Source organism: Rhipicephalus microplus, chromosome 5, assembly GCF_043290135.1.
Source record: "Rhipicephalus microplus isolate Deutch F79 chromosome 5, USDA_Rmic, whole genome shotgun sequence".
NCBI classification, from domain to species: domain Eukaryota; kingdom Metazoa; phylum Arthropoda; class Arachnida; order Ixodida; family Ixodidae; genus Rhipicephalus; species Rhipicephalus microplus.
The window spans coordinates 148,131,125-148,151,577 of record NC_134704.1 but is presented as its reverse complement, the minus strand read 5'-3'; the positions used below and the strand labels follow the sequence as shown (position 1 = coordinate 148,151,577).

General features: G+C 45.9%; 1 protein-coding gene across 2 annotated transcripts in view; it reads left to right on the top strand.

Annotated features, from left to right (window-relative positions):
* Positions 1-19,073: 19,073 nt before the first annotated feature.
* The window catches only part of LOC142817405 (uncharacterized), a 31,223-nt gene continuing 29,843 nt past the window's right edge, over positions 19,074-20,453 (top strand). For both annotated transcript variants that reach the window (XM_075894430.1, XM_075894429.1), the window contains exon 1: positions 19,074-19,248. In XM_075894430.1, the coding sequence (XP_075750545.1) occupies positions 19,081-19,248 (168 nt within the window). In that variant the 5' untranslated portion in view covers positions 19,074-19,080. The remainder of the gene's footprint in view (positions 19,249-20,453) is intronic.

The following is a 20,453-nucleotide window of genomic DNA, read 5'->3' as shown; positions in this document are numbered from 1 at the left end:
CTCGCTCGATGCCTTGCTGCCCATTTGTCGTTGCTACAGGCCATCGTCGCCGAGTGCCTTAATCACAAGATTTATTTGGGAGAAACATCTGTTTTTCTACGCTTTGAGCGTGTGCATGTACAGCCCCAACGAAAAGAGATTGGCACAACTGCATGGTGGCCGGATCGGGAAAATTCCAACTCGCTGCACTGTTCTTTCCGTGCACGCCGATGCCGAAAGCATCGAGCACATTCTATTTTACAAAGCATGGATAGCCGGCAGAAAGGACTATCCCTGCTGACCAAGCCAGCTAAAGGAAATAAAGAAGAGAACACGCATCCGCTGCAACGTTGTTACATGATTTCACCGATAAGCAGTGAGCAAGCTATAATTCGCAATGTAAAATGTTTGTTGGAGTGCTTTTTGCTGGCCAGCCCTGCTTTGTAAAATGGAATTCGCTTTACACTCTCGATCTCTGCGTGCTTGAAAAAAAAGAGACACTGCCGCGGGTAGCAGCTTTGCCACTCCGACCATACATGAGTGACTTGCGCTAATATTTTTTTTCTTTCCATTGCGGCGGTACTATCGTGAGCAATATGAGCTCAAACACGCGCACGTAGGGGAAATGGCCTCTTATATGCACCGGCTGAATCGCAGTGGCTGCTTTTAGAAACAAAGTGAAAAGGTCTTTTATTACACCTATACGAGATGTTCACTGAACCTTTTGATGCGCATTAGTTACTTATTTTTTTCTGGCGCATTTTCTTTTCGTACTATTTATTTATTATCATTGCTAGCGGCCAATGGCACGCGATCAGAGAGAGATAGGCAGACAGAGATGCCGTCGAAAGACGACAGCCTTGCGTCTGGAGAGAGTGAACAAAACATTTATGTGATGTTCTGCGCAAGGAAATCGGTGAATGGTATTCTGGAGGCGCTGCGTTAGAGTGCCTCGAGCGTGAAGCGGGGGCAAACTAGTGCATCGAGGCACGTTATACACGAGCGCCATCTGGCAGTTATCTTCGAAAACGAAAAAAGGCGTGCGTGCCCACGGAGAAAGATGCGCGCCATTCTCGGAGGCGATAAGGTGTAGAACGCAAAGCGACGGGCAGGTGCCACCACTAGGTCGTTTTAGCAAAGCGTTGGTAATACTTGCCTTTTTGAGCACAGCGTTTCTCTGTCAGCGCAGTGTGTTTAACGCTACAGTTCTTAGAATCACTTGTGTGTGCCCTCTCTAGTATGAAGGCACACATATATATATACGAAACCTCGTCGTGTTGTTATGGTACCTCAGATATGCCCAATGATTGCTTTTTATATGACAATTGCACAAGTATGAACGCTGGATCTTGAGCAATATTGGTGGGCGCTGCGGAGGGGGTTGGCCGTTTGAGGTATCGTTAAGGGCCGACAAACCGACAATTGCACAGACAGACCAAAACTTTTCTGTCGAAGGTCCCCAAGAAAGACTCTCGTCTTTAAAAAGGAAAAGGCGGCACTACGGCAGCCCTCATTGAGGGCCAGGGCTCAGCACCTATGGTACGCGATCAGCTGCCGTTGGCGGGAGCGCCCACAGTGAGCGGAAGAGCGCCCTACTTTCCCCTCTGGTTTCGGCTGCCCCATCCGATTTTCAGGTTATCTCGGTTTTGAGGCTATTTGCCAGGCACTCACGTGTTCCAGCTCATATTGCCCACGATGGTGCGTAAACGTTCAGATGCTAATGCAGCTTTTTTTTTGCATTGCCAGTGACAAAGCAGTAATTTTTCACAGTTTTATGATTTGCCGGGTGAGACGTTTCGCCTCACACGCCATGGAAGAGGCCACACCGAAAGAATTTGTCAGCCGAACTGGGGCACTCCTGACCTACTTAGTGCTGCTTGGGTTACTAACGTTCACTTAGGTATAAACACGAGGTCATGAACGGACGCGAACCCACGCACTTGTTCTTAGAAGCACAGCGTCATTGCCACCGAGAGGATTGAGAAGTTTGCGCTGCCTACAACCTATATGGAGACAAAGTCAGGCTAGTCAAGGCCCGCGCAAGGCTTACCAGTTGCCGCCTGTCTCGTCGTCTCCTGGCCTTGTGCCGACGCCTCCCGGGCGAGGTTTTCTTACTGTCGGGAGACGAAGGGCTCTGTCTAGATCCCGGAGAAGCACGCGGTTTGGTCGACATGATGCGAGGTACAAGACAGCTGCAATTGAGGCAGAACGTCTGGCACCTCGGAGGAATCGCCTTCTTCTTCTGCTTCTTCTTTGCCTCGTGACCGCTTTTGGAGTTTTTGCGCTTGATCGATCCGCGTAAACGTGTAAACTGTCAAAAACAAATTTTACTACAAGGAAATCCTTACTTAGAGTTCGATCTATCACTATTTGTTCATTCGTCAATTTACCATAAATACTCGCGTGACTGTTTATAAAAAGTCGTCACCCAAAAGAAGGATCGTGATTATCTGATAGCATAGCTTTCATGTTTAAGCAGTCAAGCTGCTATTTTTCGCGACATAGACTTCCCTCACAGCATGATATTTTGTATGTACACATTTATTGTACGCGGACAGCATGAGGCTGTTTAAGCTAACCATATTTTGTACAGCCTACCAAAAAAACTAGAATGTTCACAACTCCGCTGGCCCCTAGGTGGGAGCCCATCGCAGCAATCTGCCGGAAAATAATAAAGTGTATATCTTACTCTCTCTCTCTTCACAACGGGTATATGCGAGTTCGGCTTATCAAAATACTACGAACAGAAATGGGCATGTGCCTCTGGAATTGAGTAAGTCCCATTGTTTACCAGCGGTTCAATAAAATGAAGATGGCAGCAGTTAGGCGAATTAAAGAACTTGAGTATGTACAAGAGAAAACTATGAGGCGGCATTGGCAACGGTGGCAGCGAGGAGGTCCCTAAGCGATGGAAGGCCGATGCCCATGACAACGTGCCTATAGATCTATGAGAGGTACGAACGCCGTGTCTCCTTGCGGATTTCTGTCATTGGAGTTTGGACACCCGTGTCACGTCTGTGACTATCTGTGGTTTAAGCCCAGGCAGGCATTCTGCGCCTAGAATCAATGAAGAGACAATATGGCATCAACTAGCTAAAGCCTAACGACTACCTAGAAGCAACCTGAAAGCAACTAGATGAGTCTTCAGATTCGTCCCGTTTCGCTATTTCAAGCCATGCCTGGCTGGGCACAGGCTTCGCCATTTTGATTTTCACAATGCTATCACAGAAATAATTAATATATTTTAAACAGTAGGTTAATAAATTTAAATAATGATTACAACAATAAATTGCAATAAAGATTGTTTAATATTTACGAAATCTACTTTTTCGGTGAAAATAATCTTCCATGCATTGGTAAAACATTCAATCACGGTAATCAATACTCTACCTGAAATTAAATAATTTCCGTGATACCGCTTGCCCATTAAATGCGACGCATTTCGTCCCGAACTTCGGTGATTTTGAGCGTATCTATCTATCTATCTATCTATCTATCTATCTATCTATCTATCTATCTATCTATCTATCTATCTATCTATCTATCTATCTATCTATCTATCTTTCTATCTATCTATCTATCTATCTATCTATCTATCTATCTATCTATCTATCTATCTATCTATATATATATCTATCTATCTATCTATCTATCGATCTATCTATCTATCTGTCTATCTATCTATCTATCTATCTATCTATCTATCTATCTATCTATCTATCTATCTATCTAGCCGCCCACGACTTTTATCTCTCCTGGACGTTTCAATAATGGTATCGATACCAAACTTGATATACCGTAACATGACTGTATAAAGAATTCATTTCACTAGCCATAACATGAAAATCATGACATGTATATCATGAATGCCATGATTTACATTTCATGGTCCTGTATCTGTTGCGGTGATTTCGTTCACGTGACATGTTGCAAAACTGATATGGTATGACATGGTTGCATGGCGAACACAAGAGACAGACCCTAACAGGAAAATCCTGACATGCGTGTCATGTAACAACATGACTACATGTCACGCTCATGATGCGCTGGTGGCCGTTTCGCTGGCTTCACTTATACGTATTGGTATTACGGGACGTGAATGGATGACGAAGATATGATACTGGTGCAAGCAGGATAAACATGCGATGCGTGTCTTCTAACAACATAACTACATGCTAGGCTCATGATGCGCTCACGGCCGTTTCACTAGTTTCGCCTGTACCAAACTTCGTATTGTGTGACGCGAACGGACGACATAAGTAAATGACCCATGCAAGCATGATAATCATGACATGCGTGTCATGTAGCAACATGACTACATGCCACACTGATGAAGCGCTCGCGGCTGTTTCGCTAGCTTCACAAATACCATATTTTGTATTATGTGACGCCAATGAATGACAAAGGTATGTGACTGGTGCAAACATGATAATCTTGAGATGCGTGTCATGTGAGAACATGACTACATGCCACTTTCAAGCCGCTAATACATTTCGACGTGACGCGCTGCGCGTGCTCACCGGCGTTCATTTCGTCGCGTCACGCCGGCGTTGCTTCGCCATGGGCTGGTTCTGCCATATACTCGCAGGCGCGTGCCGCGCTGCGTTGCTTTGACGCATGCACGTTTCAGCGCGTCCGGCGTCCCTCCGTCACGAAAAAAGAGAGACGCAGTGTTGTCTGGGTAACGCATCGGCGCAAAATGCAGCATGTCGCATTTAGCGCCAATTGCCGTCGGGCCGCGCTGACAGACGCTGGTCGCATCTGGCGTCAGGCTATAGAGTGCTCTCGTTTTACTAACGTAGCCTCGCTGTGCCCAGCGTCCGCGCACGTCAACGCTACATTGGATAATATTGCACCCTGCAAGCTGCGCTCGTGGCTGTTTTGCTTGCTCCACATATACCAAATTTGGTGTTACGTGACGTCCATGGATACTCAAATATATGACTGGTGCAAACGTGATAATCCTGACACGCGTGTCATGTAAGAACATGACAACATACCATCTTCATAGCGTGTTCGCAGCCGTCTTGCTAGCTCCACATATACTAAATTCGGTATCACTTGACGTGAACAGATGAAGGTAAACGACTGATCCAAATATGATAATCATTACACAGAAGTCATGTACGGCACCATTTACCTCCACCTCATAACATTGTGCTGATTTCAAAGTAACATATCAACATTTTTCATTCGTGTTACGCATATCATCGGTTCTCACTGTACGTGGGATCTGCCAATTTTTTTTTATTTGAAGACTTACCTACATATCAGCCTACTGCGAACTATCGTAATCATTGCCTCAATATTCTACAGTGTTTCACATTGTGTCTGAAAATTCTAAGTAAGAACAAAGAAATCTATCCACGATGTCTTCTTAGTCATCTCTTTTGGGGCAGCGGGCGCCTTGATATATGTACAGGCATCAACTATGACAGTAATTAAATAAAAAAGGTCCATGAAGTTTAATTCGTGGATACTGTTGGTCAGGTCCCATAGGGAAATCGCAACCCTTGCTGCAGATTTTGATAAAATTGCTTGAGCGCAGATAACTTCGCCGCGTTCTTTCTTTCCTTTTTTGCATTTCTGTTTCGATGGCTGACCACACTAAGATTGTGTATCACGATGTTTGTTCGTTCAATTCTTCAGTAGATAACATGAGCAGTAGAGATATCTTGTCTGTTTGCATGTAAATATTAGAAGCTTGAAGAAGAAACAAGTAGAAATTGATTCAATTTTTAGTCGCTTGACTTCAATTTTAACTTCATGGCATTTACGGAAACTTGATTTCAGAATGATCAGGATGTTGTACACTTTTCTGGTTATAGATCAACAGGTGTTTATAGATCCGATCATAGAGGTGGAGGAACCTCTTTGTATATAAAGAATGGTTTTACTTATGATGTGTTGGGTGAATTTTCGGGTGTTATGGCAAACTATGAATCCGTTGTTGTTAAGAGCGTGGGAACAGTTATTGCTTCGGTTCACCGCCCCCCTTTATATTGATACTAAACCTTTTTTTTGAATATATTACTTCCCTGTTTGAATATGTGTCCACAGAAATGTTGCATATTGTTCTTGTTGGTGATTTTAACATATATATATTGGGAAACACTCCACAATCATATGAATTATTAAACTTGATCGAATCATACATACTCCTGTGGAAATGTAATATATTCGCCAGCTAGAATCACAGGATTAAGTGAAACCCTGATTGATTTGTGTGTTACTAACTTTGATAAAAGTGATGTCACTTCTGGAATTTTAGCGAGCGCTTTGAGTGACCACCTACCCATTTTCTGCATCTTCCCTGCTAAAAAAATAGAATATGCCGAACTCGTACCGCTCCTGTTCCTTATTGTAGGTTTCATGAAACATCTCTCTCTGCTTTTCACTCAATGATCGAGCTTGTCGACTGGTCAAATGTTCTCGAGGAAGAAAACCCAAGCATCTCATACGATAGATTTCTGAAAGAGGTCAAGCGTTGCTACGAGGAAGCTTTCCCTGAACGTTATGCGAATATACGCGAAAAAGTAGAAAACCATGGGTAACAAAAGAGTTACGTCAGAGCATTAATGCACGGGATATCATGTACCATTAATTTAATAATCTAAAAGATTTAGCGTTTCTTAACGAGTATAAGAAAGTGAGAAACAAGTTAAACTCTGACCTCAAGAAAGCTAGGGCTGAATATTATAAATACAGATTCCTTGCTGTTTTCGATGACCCTAAAAAAGCTTGAAAAACATTACGTTCTCTAATTGGTCAAGAACAAAATACCATTCCTAGCACGTTGGTGACTGATGGTGTCTCATACAGTAAAGAGGCTTTGTCTAATAAATTTGATTCATGCTTCTTAACCTCTGGTACATATTCGTCTTCCGCCAAGCAATTAAACGTTGAAAAATACATAGCTTCCTCTTGTATGAATTGGAGATCTATTCTTTTCTTATGGGGCTAAATAAAAATACTGCGGCCGGTAACGATGATATCAAAGCCAGTCCAATAACTTTTGTTGCAAATTTACTTGCGGCACCTTTACAACATATCTGCAACAGAGCGCTAGTTACAGGCATTTTCCCAGCTGCTATGAAAACTGCGAGGGTAACAATCTTACGTAAAGGAGGCCATATCAATGATTTCAATAATTACCAGCCGATATCGGTGTTACCCTTATTCTCGAAAGTGTTAGAAAACGTAATAAAAACAAGGATAACCAAGTTTCTCGATGATCATGAACTACTTGTCTGTGAGCAATTCGGCTTTCGAGCAAATAAATCCAGAGAAATGGCATCAGTTGGCATTAAAGAACACATCGCTCAAAATATGTACAGCAAGCAGTTCACCCTGGAAATATTTTTAGACTTTCGAAAGGCATTCGATTCGGTTAAGCATGATATTCTGTTAAAAAAAATTACCGTATTATGGCATTCGAGGTATTCCTCTAGAGTTAGTACGTAGCTATATAACAGACAGGTTACAATATACATGTGTTCACGGGTATAATTCCCAGTTAAAACCAGTAACACTAGGCGTGCCTCAGGGTTCCATATTGGGACCTCTATTTTTTATTATTTATATAAATGATATCGTTCATGTGCCAGTGGCTTCTTCTACAGTTATGTATGCAGATGATACAAGTTTGTTCTTCTCTGGCAGCTGTCTAGAAGATCTTAAAATAAAAGCGAATGAATGCCTGTTCTCACTCTCTTACTGGCTAGATTCAAACCAACTACAGTTGAATGTTAGTAAAACTAAATTTATTTTATTTAAGAGCCAAAAACAAGTGTAAAGATTACAGGATTTCTCTCTAGTTTAAAAATTATGAAATCCAACTTGTCTCTTTGTTTTAATTTTTAGGTGTACCTTTCAATGAGCACCTGAGTTGGACACCTCAAATAAATAAAGTACACGCCAATATGTCTCAATTGATTTCGGTACTAAATAAACTTAGGTCCCTAGTTCCAAGCTGGTTAAAGCTCCAGCTATATTATTCCTTGGTTCACTCCCATCTACATTACTGTCTTTGAATTTGGGGCACGACTTCAAAAACCAATCTTGACAGGCTGTTAGTTGTACAAAAAAGATGTGTGCGCTACATATAAAATCTGCAACCTAGAGAACATACTCCTCCATTTTTTGGCAAGCTTCAGATACTTACTTTCTACCAACTATACAATGTTAAACTCAGCTTATATGTCTATAATTAAATAGGAAACACCGTTGGCACCTATATGGAGTATTGCTACCCAAGCGATACTCCCTATGAACTACGCTTTGATCGTTTTCGATTGCCTTTTTTCAGAACAACATATGGTAAGCAAACTTTATCATATCAAATACCTGATCTACTCCACAAAAATAGCTATGTCCATGAACTTTTGAAAGAACATAAAACTAAAAACAGTGGGAAGAAAAAACTTAAGATATACTTCCTTCCTTGTAAGGAGTCTTAATTGTATTATGTATTATAAATATTTCTTTTGTGTCGTTCGTGCTTTTGCATATTAGATGAAAATTGCTCAATTTCTTTCTTTTCAAATGTATTTCTGTATGGTACTTGGTAATTCTGTCAGAAAGTTTTACTTGTTGCATTATACATATATATTTTTATATTGGTACTGCAAATCGGTGATGACTGTAATGTGTTATCTTGAAACGTATGTGTCAACATCTGTTATACGTGATGAATTTGAATTTAGTGTCCCCTCACTCAAAAGCAGAATGAAATTTGTATCCTTTGTTCCATTTCGCCTGAGCAAATGTTGGAGGGACCTTAGTCAGGCAGAGGTAATCTGCCTTTAGTCCCTTCAACCTAGGCAATCATTGTTTTTGTCTGAATAAACAGTGAATGAATGAAAGAGCCTGTTGTGGTTTCCAGATTTCGCAAAAGCGCCCGCTGGAAAATTTTCAGAAATTAATGAAGCCTGAACACTTTTGTCGGCGAAACCGAAACTTGGAGCAGCGCAGCCGCTATACTCATTATATATCACGAGAATGAGGAAGCGTCGTTGCCTCAACCATCCTTTGGCTTTATACGACGTCGTTATACCGGTTTCGTTGGCTATTTTTATTCCGCTTAGTCTTGCCCCTATGGCATCAATACACATGACACAAAATTGTGCATCTGCGCTTCCCCCATGAAGCGCAGGGGGTACCCCAGGTTCTGACCGTATATCCATCACTGCGACTCAGGCGGTCTGATGCGCTGAGGTCCCGCACGCCGTATATGGCATCGAAGAGCCAGTTGAAGTTCATAGCATGCCCATAGAAGGTGGTTCGCGTCTGCTTTCCGCGCCGGCGCGGGACAAAATGGGCAGCTTTAAATTGTTTCAGTGTAGCCCCAATTCACCGAAATCAAAGTGTTACAGGTGCATTCACACGAACTCTTCAGAGCGGCATCTGCTCTTGACGAGTACCACGCGGAAGCATGAGAGCTGACATGGTGTGCTTAATGTTTATTCGTGAATGTCTACAGTGGCATAAGGTGGCCGCAGAAGCAGAGCTAACCGGTACATGACGGTTATGGGGTGGCAAGCGTAATCTGCTGCGGCATGGGCCATAACACTATGTAGGCTTATGCCACAGGAGCGAAAGAGAGACACGCCTGAACGATAACCGATGCCAGCCCAGAACGTGAGCCGTGGCTTCACGTGCCACGGCCTAGCGCCTTCTTTATTTTCTTCTGTCGCCCTCGCGCGCTCTCCGGTTTGCGCGCTGCCCGAACGAGGGCGCTACAGGGCCCCCCGTGTAGACTGGAAGTCGGAATGTGACATGCCGTGTGTGGTATTCCAACGGAAGATCAGTCGTAGATGAGAGGCTTTCTAGGGCGGTCTCCAGGTACGCCGGCTTGAGTCGGTTCAAGCTGACTGTCTCTTCACGGCCGTTCTGAAGTAGAGTGGCAGTTTTGGGGGTGCGGTGAAGGACGCGGAATGGTCCGTTGTAGGCTGGTGTCAAAGGTGGTCTGACCGCGTCGTGGCGCACGAAAACATGTGTTGCAGTGGCCAGATCAGGGTGGGCGAATATGGTCTTGTGTTCGGAAGGTCTGGGTGGAGTGGGCCGGAGGTCTTGAACGCAGTCGAGGAGGCCTTGTAGGAATCGCTGTGGCTGGTCTGGTATAGCTTCGTTGACGTGAAGAAGTCTCCCGGAAGCCGTAGAGAAGTGCCGTATACCAGCTCTGCTGTTGAGCACTGCAGGTCTGCCCGGATGACAGCTCGTAAACCTAAGAGCACCAGTGGCAAGGCATCAACCCAGGTGTCTCTATTGAGGCGGGTAGTCAAGGCGGTCTTCAGTTGTCGGTGAAAGCGTTCCACCATGCCGTTGGCGCAGGGATGATAAGCCGTGGTACGGCAATGCCTGGCTCCGAGGATGCGATTAAGGCAAGTAAACAGCGAAGACTCAAACTGACGTCCACGGTGTGTTGTCACGGTGCCAGGACAGCCAAAACGGGATACCCACGTAGAAATGAAAACGCGGGCAACTGTCTCGGCTGTGATATCTTGAATTGGAACAGCCTCTGGCCAGCGTGTGAAGCGATCGACCATGGTCAATATATAACGGTACCCCTGAGACACTGGTAGAGGGCCCACAATGTCTAGATGAACATGGTCGAAACGACGGCCGGGTGGAAGGAAAGGTTGGGGCGGCGTCTTAGTATGACGGGAGACCTTTGTCATCTGGCAGGGCAGGCACATGCGCGTCCAAGCGCGCACATCACCGTTGATTCCGAGCCAGACATAGCGCTGGGTGAGAAGACGCTGAGTAGCCCGAATGCCAGGGTGACAGATGTCGTGTAAGGAGTGGAAAACGGTGCGTCGTAATGAAGCGGGAACGAAAGGGCGAGGAAGGTCAGCTGAGACATCGCACCACAAGCGCTCAGATAAGAATGGATGAGGCACCAGGCGTAGTAGGAGAGAACGGGGGTTCTCCCGAAAAGCGGCAAGCTCTCTATCATCCTGCTGTGCCGAGGAGAATGAGGCCCAGTCGATGGTTGGCGGTGGAGAGTCAACCGCGGCTATACGAGAAAGGGCATCTGCGGCGGTGTTGTCAGCTCCTTTCACGTGGCGGATGTCAGTCGTGAACTCCGATATATAAGCCAGATGGCGGAGTTCACGGGGCACGTACTTGGATGAGTTAGTGCGGAAAACATACGCCAGTGGCTTATGGTCAGTCAGCACGTAAAACGAGCATCCTTCCAGGAAATGCCGAAAGTGCTGTATTGCAGCGTAGATGGCTAGTAATTCCCGGCCAAAGACGCTGTAGCGGGTCTCAGCAGGAAGTAGCTTCCGAGAGTAAAACGACAAGGGTCTCCACTCGGAGTTAATGCACTGCTGTAAGACGGCTCCGACGGCCACGCTGGATGCGTCCACTATCAACCGAGTAGGGGCGTTGCTGCGTGGATGAATGAGAAGCACGGCGTTAGCGACCTCTTGCTTAGCAGCAGCAAAGGCGGCCTGGGCCTCTGACGACCAAGGAATGGCGGAGGACGGGCCGGCGGTCGACCGAAGGAGGTCGGTGAGCGGCCGTAGCAGTTCGGCACAGTGTGGTATGAAGCGCCTGGAAAAATTCACAAGCCCCAGGAATTGGCGTAATTGGCGCAGTGTTGTAGGCTGAGGATAATCCTGAATTGCTTTAACGTGGGACTGGAGAGGGCGTATTCCTTTGGATGATATGTGATGGCCCAAGAACTCGAGCTCAGATGCGCCGAAAGTACACTTAGAGGCGTTCACAACGAGACCGTACTGCTGAAGACGTTGGAACAGAGCGCGTAGATGGTGCTCATGATCTTCAGGTGTGCGGCTGGCGATGAGGACATCGTCAAGGTACGCAAACACAGTAGGAAGACCCCGTGTGACCTCAGAAATGAACCGCTGGAAAGTTTGAGCCGAATTGCGGAGTCCAAAAGGCATCTGCACGTATTCAAACAACCCAAAGGGCGTCGTGATGGCGGTCTTAGGTATGTCGGCGGGCTCGACAGGAATCTGGTGGTACGCCTTAACAAGGTCCACTTTGCTGAAAATTGTGCAGCCGTCGAGGCGCGATGTAAAATCCTGGATGTGAGGTAGAGGATAGCTGTCGTGGACAGTCTTGGCGTTCAACGCTCGATAGTCCCCACAAGGACGCCAATCACCAGGATCACGCTTTGGCGCCAAATGCAGCGGGGAAGCCCAAGCGCTTGACGACGGGCGGATAATGCCGAGCTGCAGCATGTGGTCAAACTCCCGTTTAGCAATAGCTAGGCGGTCTCCGAACAGGCGGCGTGGTCGAGCAGCTGCCGGTGGACCCCGGGTGACGATGTGGTGTGTCACCGTATGTTTAGGCGGCTGAGTGAGGTTGCACGGTTTAGTTAACTCCGGGAAACTCGCCAAGATTTTTTCGAACGGTGAGGAAGGTATCAGCATGCGGATGGCCATTGGAGCGATGTCGGACAGGACTCCCGAGATCGAGAGACGAGTCTTACCATCTATGAGGCGGCGCCGCCGCACGCTGACGTCCAAATCGAAGTATCAGAGGAAGTCCGAGCCGATGATCGGTTGAACCACGTCTGCGATGACGAAAACCCACCGGAAAATGCAGCGAAGGCCGAAGTCGAGGGTGAGAGATCGGAGCCCATACGTTGCTATAGACGAGGCGTTGGCAGCACGAAGCACTTGCCCCTGTGACTTTGAACTATCAGCCTTAGTCGGGGGCACAACGCTAATTTCCGCGCCCGTATCTATAAGGAACCTGGCGCCCGATAGCTGGTCCGTCACCATGAAAAGGCGGCTGGGACGAGAAGGGAGATCACACGCCGCCGTCAGTGATCCCGGCAGGCGTTTCCCTGCCACGAACATGGGGGTGTACACTTTGTGGCTCGGTGTCGGAAACGCCGGTGGTACCAGCAGAGGGGTGGAGGGCTGGGACTCCGAGCATCTCGTGTGCGTGGAAGAGCTCGACGACCGGAACGAGGCGAACGAGTCTCCGGCAGGGGGCTCCGGAGTGCGGCAATGGAGGCGGCGAGTTCGTCGATGCGGACCTCAAGGCGCGAAATCGCTGTGTCTGCTGGTGGTAAGACAGCGTTGACAGATGGGGAGGTCGCTTCATGAACCTGATCGGCGAGCTCCGCCAGGCGGTCGAGATTGACGTCGCCGGCCGCCGCGAGGACGAGGCGGATTGGCTGAGAAAGGCGTTGGAGGAAGAGCTCGCGAAGCAACGCTGAGTGGGCAGAGACGTCGTGTTTCCCAAGAAACTGTCGCATTCGGCGCAGTAGTTGGGAGGGGCGCCTGTCGCCAAGGTCCCCCTCTGCAAGGAGCTGCTGTAGGCGGACGCGTTCCGAAGGCATGAATCGTTCCAGCACCTTGGTTTCAAGGTGCTGATATGGCGTAGTGTCCGAGGGGTTGGAGAGGACGTCGGAGAGCTCGCTGGCAACGTCAGGAGGAAGGACGGAGGCTACGTGGTAGTAGCGTGTCGTTTCCGAGGTGATGCGGTACAGGGAGATTTGCGCCTTGACCTGATGAAACCAAACTTGCGGGTCCTGTGGCCAGAAAGATGGGAGACGCAGTTGCACGGCCGAGACGTCCTGCGGACGTGAGGCTTGTTCGGTTGAGGGTGCATTCGAGTCAGTCATTGTCTTCGTCCGAGGTCACCACTTGTAGGCTTATGCCACAGGAGCGAAAGAGAGACACGCCTGAACGATAACCGATGCCAGCCCGGAACGTGATCCGTGGCTTCACGTGCCACGGCCTAGCGCCGTCTTTATTTTCTTCTGTCGCCCTCGCGCGTTCTCCGGTTTGCGCGCCGCCCGAACGAGAGCGCTACAACTACATCGAGTGATCCAATAATGTGGAATTGAGTATGGATGACCTACAGCACAACGTTGAAATTGCAGGGCTACAGTCACAGACAAGTAGACTTGACGAAATGCGTGAACAGCTTGCGTGGAGTTTGGGCAAAACAACACGCGTGATAGTGTCACATCTGGACGAGTGGTTGAGGCGCGGCAAGACGATCATAGAGAGCAACTAACTTCGAGCACGTATGGCAGATGCCCGTTAGCAAAGACAGAACGAACACCAGTGCAATCGCGGTCGCGAGCAGTGAGGTCATTCTGGTGATGTGCTATTCTCGGCGAAACTTATCTTGGCAGGGGAGTTAAGACTACGGAGCCGGAGCATCAGCAGAATGATGTTACTACGCTGCTAATCCAGCAGCTTTCAACCGATGTAAGTTCCCGTTTTGGTTTGGCTTACTCGCATCGTCGACAATTCAAGCTGATGGCACCTAAGCACAGCATCAGCGACAAATTTACATCGACACAACTTTTGAAAAAATTCCAAACTCCAACGATATTTTTCTTGTTCTGTAGTGACAGGCACTTTCTGTCGCGTTACGGCTATATGGTTCTCGAAGAATGAAAACGCGAGTTTGTGGAAACGGTCGGTCCAAGCGGGGTCAGTAAACCATGTTTACCACGCTAACCGGCGTTCGTGAAGATACTATGCAGTCAAGAAAGGGAAAAAACAAACGACAGTGTGAGCGCTCACACTGTCGTCTGTTTTTTTTTTTCCTTCTTGACTGCATAGTATCTTTCGTTCACGGTCAAACTGAGCTGCGCTAAAGCAATATCATTTTGCAATGCACCAACTCACCCAGTCAGTAGTACTGTTCGTAAAGCGTTGTACTGTCCAAGAAATGATAAAAACAAAGCAAAAATAGTCTCTTCAATAATTTTTTACACCGATGACTGCTCAAGCTTGTTTTTTATTTAAATGAAGAAAGTATTCTTTATTTGACCTAGCTGACAGAAAATTAGAAACTGAAAGAAACTCTAATCACATCCCAATACGGCGGCTACGAAACTTTATCCATAAACTAGTGCATGCATCAGTTATCCTTCCAGAGACGGCGCCACGATTTAAGTTCCGTTCGAAGGGGGGGGGGGGGGCATGTGAAAATTTCGGGAGGAAAAAGACTGCCCCCACCCCCACCTACCGCTCGAGTCCCTCTTTGGTGCAGCCCCGGCCTCCTAGCCGCAGATTCGTGAATAATTGCCATGAAATGTACGACAAACTCACTAGAAACTATCTCATATGAAGTATTACTACATTGAAGCATCGTGAGCGTTATTTATCAGTTTAATGTGGTTATTTCCCAATGACATTAGGCTCAAATGCGTTGATGCGACAGCCTGGAGAATGGAAAAACCAGCTTGTCTTTCTTCCTTGTCCATATTGGCAGATTCGCAATGATGAGCAGATCCGTGAATACTTTTTCGAGTGCCGTCTTTTCTGGACAATGCAGATAAGTTTACGTAAGCAATGAATAACACAGGAAGTTTTTTAAAGCCATCTAACATGTAGTATGCACTTCATCCCTAGGGGCAAAGTCACCTCACATTATGGTTCTTGCGTGATTAAAATTAGCCTTTACCCAACACAAAGTGGATGTTTCAGGTTGTGACAGAAGGGCAACGTCACCTCCCATCACGGCTCTTACGTGATAAAATAGAGTCTCGGCATAACGCAAAGCGGATGTTGTAGGGAGTGAGAGAATGAAACGTCTATTTAGTTTTCACTCAGAAGGTCTGTGGGTTGTATCCGCAAACCTGGTTACCAGTCACAAGTGTACTTGACCACTGCACACGCACGTTTCACGACGACCTCTGTGCTTAGGCATGCGGAATGTTCACCTTCAGAGAGGGAAGGTTCGTCGCGGCACCCCCCCCTCCCCCTTGTGCACACGTCTACGTCTATGAGTTTTCGAACCCGAGCTTGACCAAGTTGCCTCTCACTTTTTTATGTCGCGTTAGTTTGATTGTCCCTAGTTGCATTAATGGAGAGAAACATTGACTTGTTCCGCCATCTGCCGGCTCTTGCCTTAACAAAGAGCAAGACCGGCCGTGAAAATTTTTTTTTTCCAAATTCACTCAGCGGCTTACAATTAACATAGACTGAGAGCACCACCGCCTGGGTGTTTGCGAGCAGACAGAGTAAATCTTAGTAAGTATTGTACTACTACAAGAAAATAGCCCTCCAGATGGTGCCTCAGAGATTTGATTGCACACATATGAAATCCCATCTCCAAAGCCAAACAGTCCCATAGAAGTTGAGCGTCATCGGCGATAGGTGGCAGCAGTAGTTCCTTTCAGGCAGTGTTGATGAGGTTGATAGAGAATGTGCAGAATATATTAAATACATTTTTCTTACGTAGCCATGTAACCCCTAATGCTTTCAACAATGAAAGTAAGCGGCCAATAATAACTTGGGAAGGGTCGAAAAGCAGCAAAACACTTAATAAAGAAGTGATGAACTCTAATGGCACAATCGCTACGAAAACATGCTCTGCCTGCATTTTCAAATGATTTGCTTAGAAAAAGAACTATCAAGCAATTAACTGTATGTGGTCCACTATCTAAATAATATTTTCTTTGCCGATCCCCCAGAGTGGGTGAGAGCCATTCGTTTAGGTCATCATCGTAATCATCTAGCACAACAGTCATCCTTCAGCGTTTTTAGTCACCATCTGTCTAAACATCATCTTCAATCATCGCATGGGTCCGCGGAAAAATAAAGATCACAGGGTCTCTATCCCACAGTGGTGTACGTGAGAAATAACTACTCACACATTTGATTTCATATTTATGCAGGTTAATCGATGGTTGGCTCACGCGTACACTACCACTATTATCAGTATTTCGATACCGCTATAAATATATATTGTTATATCGATAATAGTCGTAGAGCATGTGGGAGCCATTCGTAGATTAACCTGCATAAAGATGGAAGAAGTGTCTGAGTAGTTATCGCTCACGTAGAACAGACGCGAATGCGCGTAGTCAGGGGGGGGGGGGGGGGTATTGAGGGGGTTCAGTCACCTCCCCCCGGAAATTTTCAGTATTGCGTGTCTATATTCAAGCCCACATACAAACGCACGCACAAACCTACAAAAGTGTACTTGATCCCCCCCTCTCCCTAAAACAAATTTCTACCTACGCCCGCTTCTGACCACGTGGGCCCAATTGATAGTTAGCCTACTGGATGTGTATGTGGATATAAACTTGCGTGCCGTCTTTCGCATCCGTCACTGTGTGCCTTTGCGGTTGTAAGTTTGCAATTTTGGTGTGTCGACTTATCTCCGGTGCGAGCGTTTGCACTTCAGGTCTATTTAACGAAGAGTCTTGCGGTCATCATTATCATCGTGACTCTTTTTTTAACGTTCTTATTAGTACATGAAAATACACAACAATGATGAGAGCTATAGACATTGGCTAGTAGGCGGTCTTATAAGATGTATATTCAAAGGAACAGGTTGTTCAAACTAAGCAGATGTAAAAAGTACACTGCAATCGTAACAAGAAAAAATAGAGCAAAATGCAAAAACGAGTTATATTTGGAACAGCAAGTGTAATAGTAATACCACGCAACATGCTTCGTTTGCACATGCAACATATTATTTGTAAACTGTACATCCAATGTAAGTACATAGAGGTACGTAAAAAATGTGAAATTCGATATACAACCAATATGTCATAAAGCATGATTGCAAAAAAAAGTATCTGCTAGTGTAACTGCTCAAGACAGTATACTGTAGCACCCAGGCAACACTATTACTTTCTTTTATTTGCTACGGTAAATCATTCCAAACCTTCACACCTGCGAATTACATTTGTATTCCATATACATTGTTAGTAGGTGGAAGATTGAAATACTGTAGTGTGGCACGTCGGGTAAGGCGAGAGCAAGATCAAATTATCGGTATATGAAAGGGCAGGTTGTAATGAATGATGTTACGGACAACTGCAGTCTTTTCATTTCGTAAATGATCAAACGGTATCATTTCTATTTTATGAACCAATTGCGCGCTGTGTTCATCGCATCTAGCATTTTTTTTTTCGTAACTCGATGAGTTTGCTTTTGTAGAAAGTGCACAGGTTCCAGATAAGTTGCGCATGTGTGGAGCTCACTCAGACTGACTCATGAAATATGTTCTTCCCAAACTCCCTTTGAATCAAGCTTACCAAAATATTACTCCATTAGACTCACTCATACTCAGACTGCGAAGCAACCTCAAGAGCGGCCCTCAAGAGTAAGGTATATAACAGCTGCATCTTGCCGGTACTTACCTACGGAGCAGAAATCTGGAGACTGACAAAGATGGTTCAGCTTAAAATGGGGCGAAGAAGCAAATGATGGAAAAGAAATTGATAGGTGTAACCTTCAGCAACAAAAAGAGAGCAGAGTGGGTGAGTGAACAGACCGGGGTTAAGAATATCATAGTTGAAATCAAGAAGTGGACATGGGCTGGGAGCGTAGCATGTAGGCAGGATATCCACTGGTCATAAGGGGAACTTACTGGATTCCCAGAGAAGGCAAACACATAAAGGGGAGACAGAAAGCTAGGTGGGCCGATGAGATTAAAAATTTCGCAGGTAGAACATGGCAGCACAAAGCACAAGACCGAGTTGATAGGCGGATCATAAGAGAGGCCTGTGCCCTGTATTTGGTGTAGTCAATTTGACGATGATTGATGATGATGATGAATATTTATTGAGTTTGTTTCGCCCTAATATCGGTGGGTGTGCCCACGTAGTTGCTGGGAGTGGAAAATCAAAGCTGTCTGTGAGCATAATAAATAATAAATAATTATTGAATAAATAAATTAATAAATAAATAAATTATTGCAATCTTCATTGGGAGTTGATTTTGACCCGAATGCTGTGCGCGGCAAGCACATGTTCTACTGCAGATTCACTCGAGGACTTGAACTTCCCTTTCATTCCTTGCGACATCGTTGACGGGAGTACCAAGAAGCGACGCTAAACTGACGAATAAAAAGGCGATCAGCATGAAACCAGATTGGCCGTCGCTTTCTACTCTAGAAGGCAAAGCTGACACGCCCTCCACGTTTTGTAGCAATCACAAGAATGACGTGTTTAATTCAGCCCGTTATGAATGTTTCATGACGCGAAATATGGATTTCAAGTTTATTATGATTTACAATTAACGGCCTTGTGGTGTTACCATGTAAAACAAAAACGAGGAATTTCCCCACTACTTGACCATTTACTTGGTATTGGGTGCAAGCCATCGGCTTAGAAGAAGAAGAACCAGAGGAGGGGGCATGGGGGCCGCGGCGGAGGCTGCTCTTCTCTGCACGACGGTTGTGCGCGAAATTATCGTTTGTCTGTCGGTGGAAGATCTCTTCAGCTTTGCGCGATACGATCCGCTGTGGGAAGAGCTCGCCTTGCCTCTGCTCAGCAAGAGGCTCCGGTTTTTCCTCCTCTGTGAGGTAACGTACTGCGCGTATCACTCGTTCATAATGTCTAACAAACTTACGAAACACCCCGCATTGAACGTGTAGAAAAACTCACGCTTGTACAGTAGTCATTGACCGTGAAATAAGTCAAGGTTTGCAAATGTGCAAAAAAATTGAGATATGATACCAAATAACACAAGTGACGACTATCAACGGAATGTTTATTTTTGCGAATTCAGAATAATTACTTTGCCGTCACATTGCAACAATTCAAATGACCTGGAAAGTTACAGTATCATTGCAGCACGTTTTTCAATGAGTTATCCGGGATTCAGATGGCTCACCCCGAAAAAAACAAAACTCCTTAAATTAAGTCGCCGAAAATTAAGAGCAAAATGTTGTGCCTAAGAAAACGGGCGCGAACAGGTGCCAAAGCACAGTCGATCTCAGCACTAAAAATTGGCAGATCCCACGTACAGTGGGAATCGATGATATGCGAAGCATGAATGAGAAATGTTGATATGTCACTTTAAAATAAGCGCAAGGTTACGAGGTGGAGGTAAAATATGCCGTACAAGACTTCCGTGTCATGTTTATCATGTTTGAATGTGTCGTTTACCTTCGTCATATACTCACGTCACGTGATACTAAATTTAGTATACGTAGAGCGAGCGAAAGGGCCGCGAGCACGCTATGAGTGTGTTGTGTTGTCATGTTGTTACACGACACGCGTGTCCGGATTATCATGTTTGCACCAGTCATATATTTGAGTATCCATTGATGTCACGTAACACCAAATTTGTAGCCAGAAAACGACCGCGAGCGCATCATCAAGGGCCTAATATACTCCAATGTAGCGTAGACACGTGCGCACGCTGGCCACAGCGAGGCTATACGTTAGCAAAACGCGAGCAGTCTATAGTCTGACGCCAGGCAGGACCATCATTCGTCGGCGTTGCCCAATGGCGCTGCATATCGCAATGGCAACATACTGCATATCGTGCTTTTGCCGTAGAGTAACATTACTCTAGGCCGATGCGTTACTGAGACAACACTGCGTCTTCCTCTTTTTGTGATGGAGGGACGCCGGACGCGCTGAAACACGCTTGCGTGAAAGCAATGCAGCGGCCCGCACGCTGCGAGTACGTTGCATGACCAGTGCCTAGCGTGGCAACGCCGGCGTGACGCGATGAAATCAACGCCGGCGAGCACGCGCATCACGTCATGTCAAATGAATT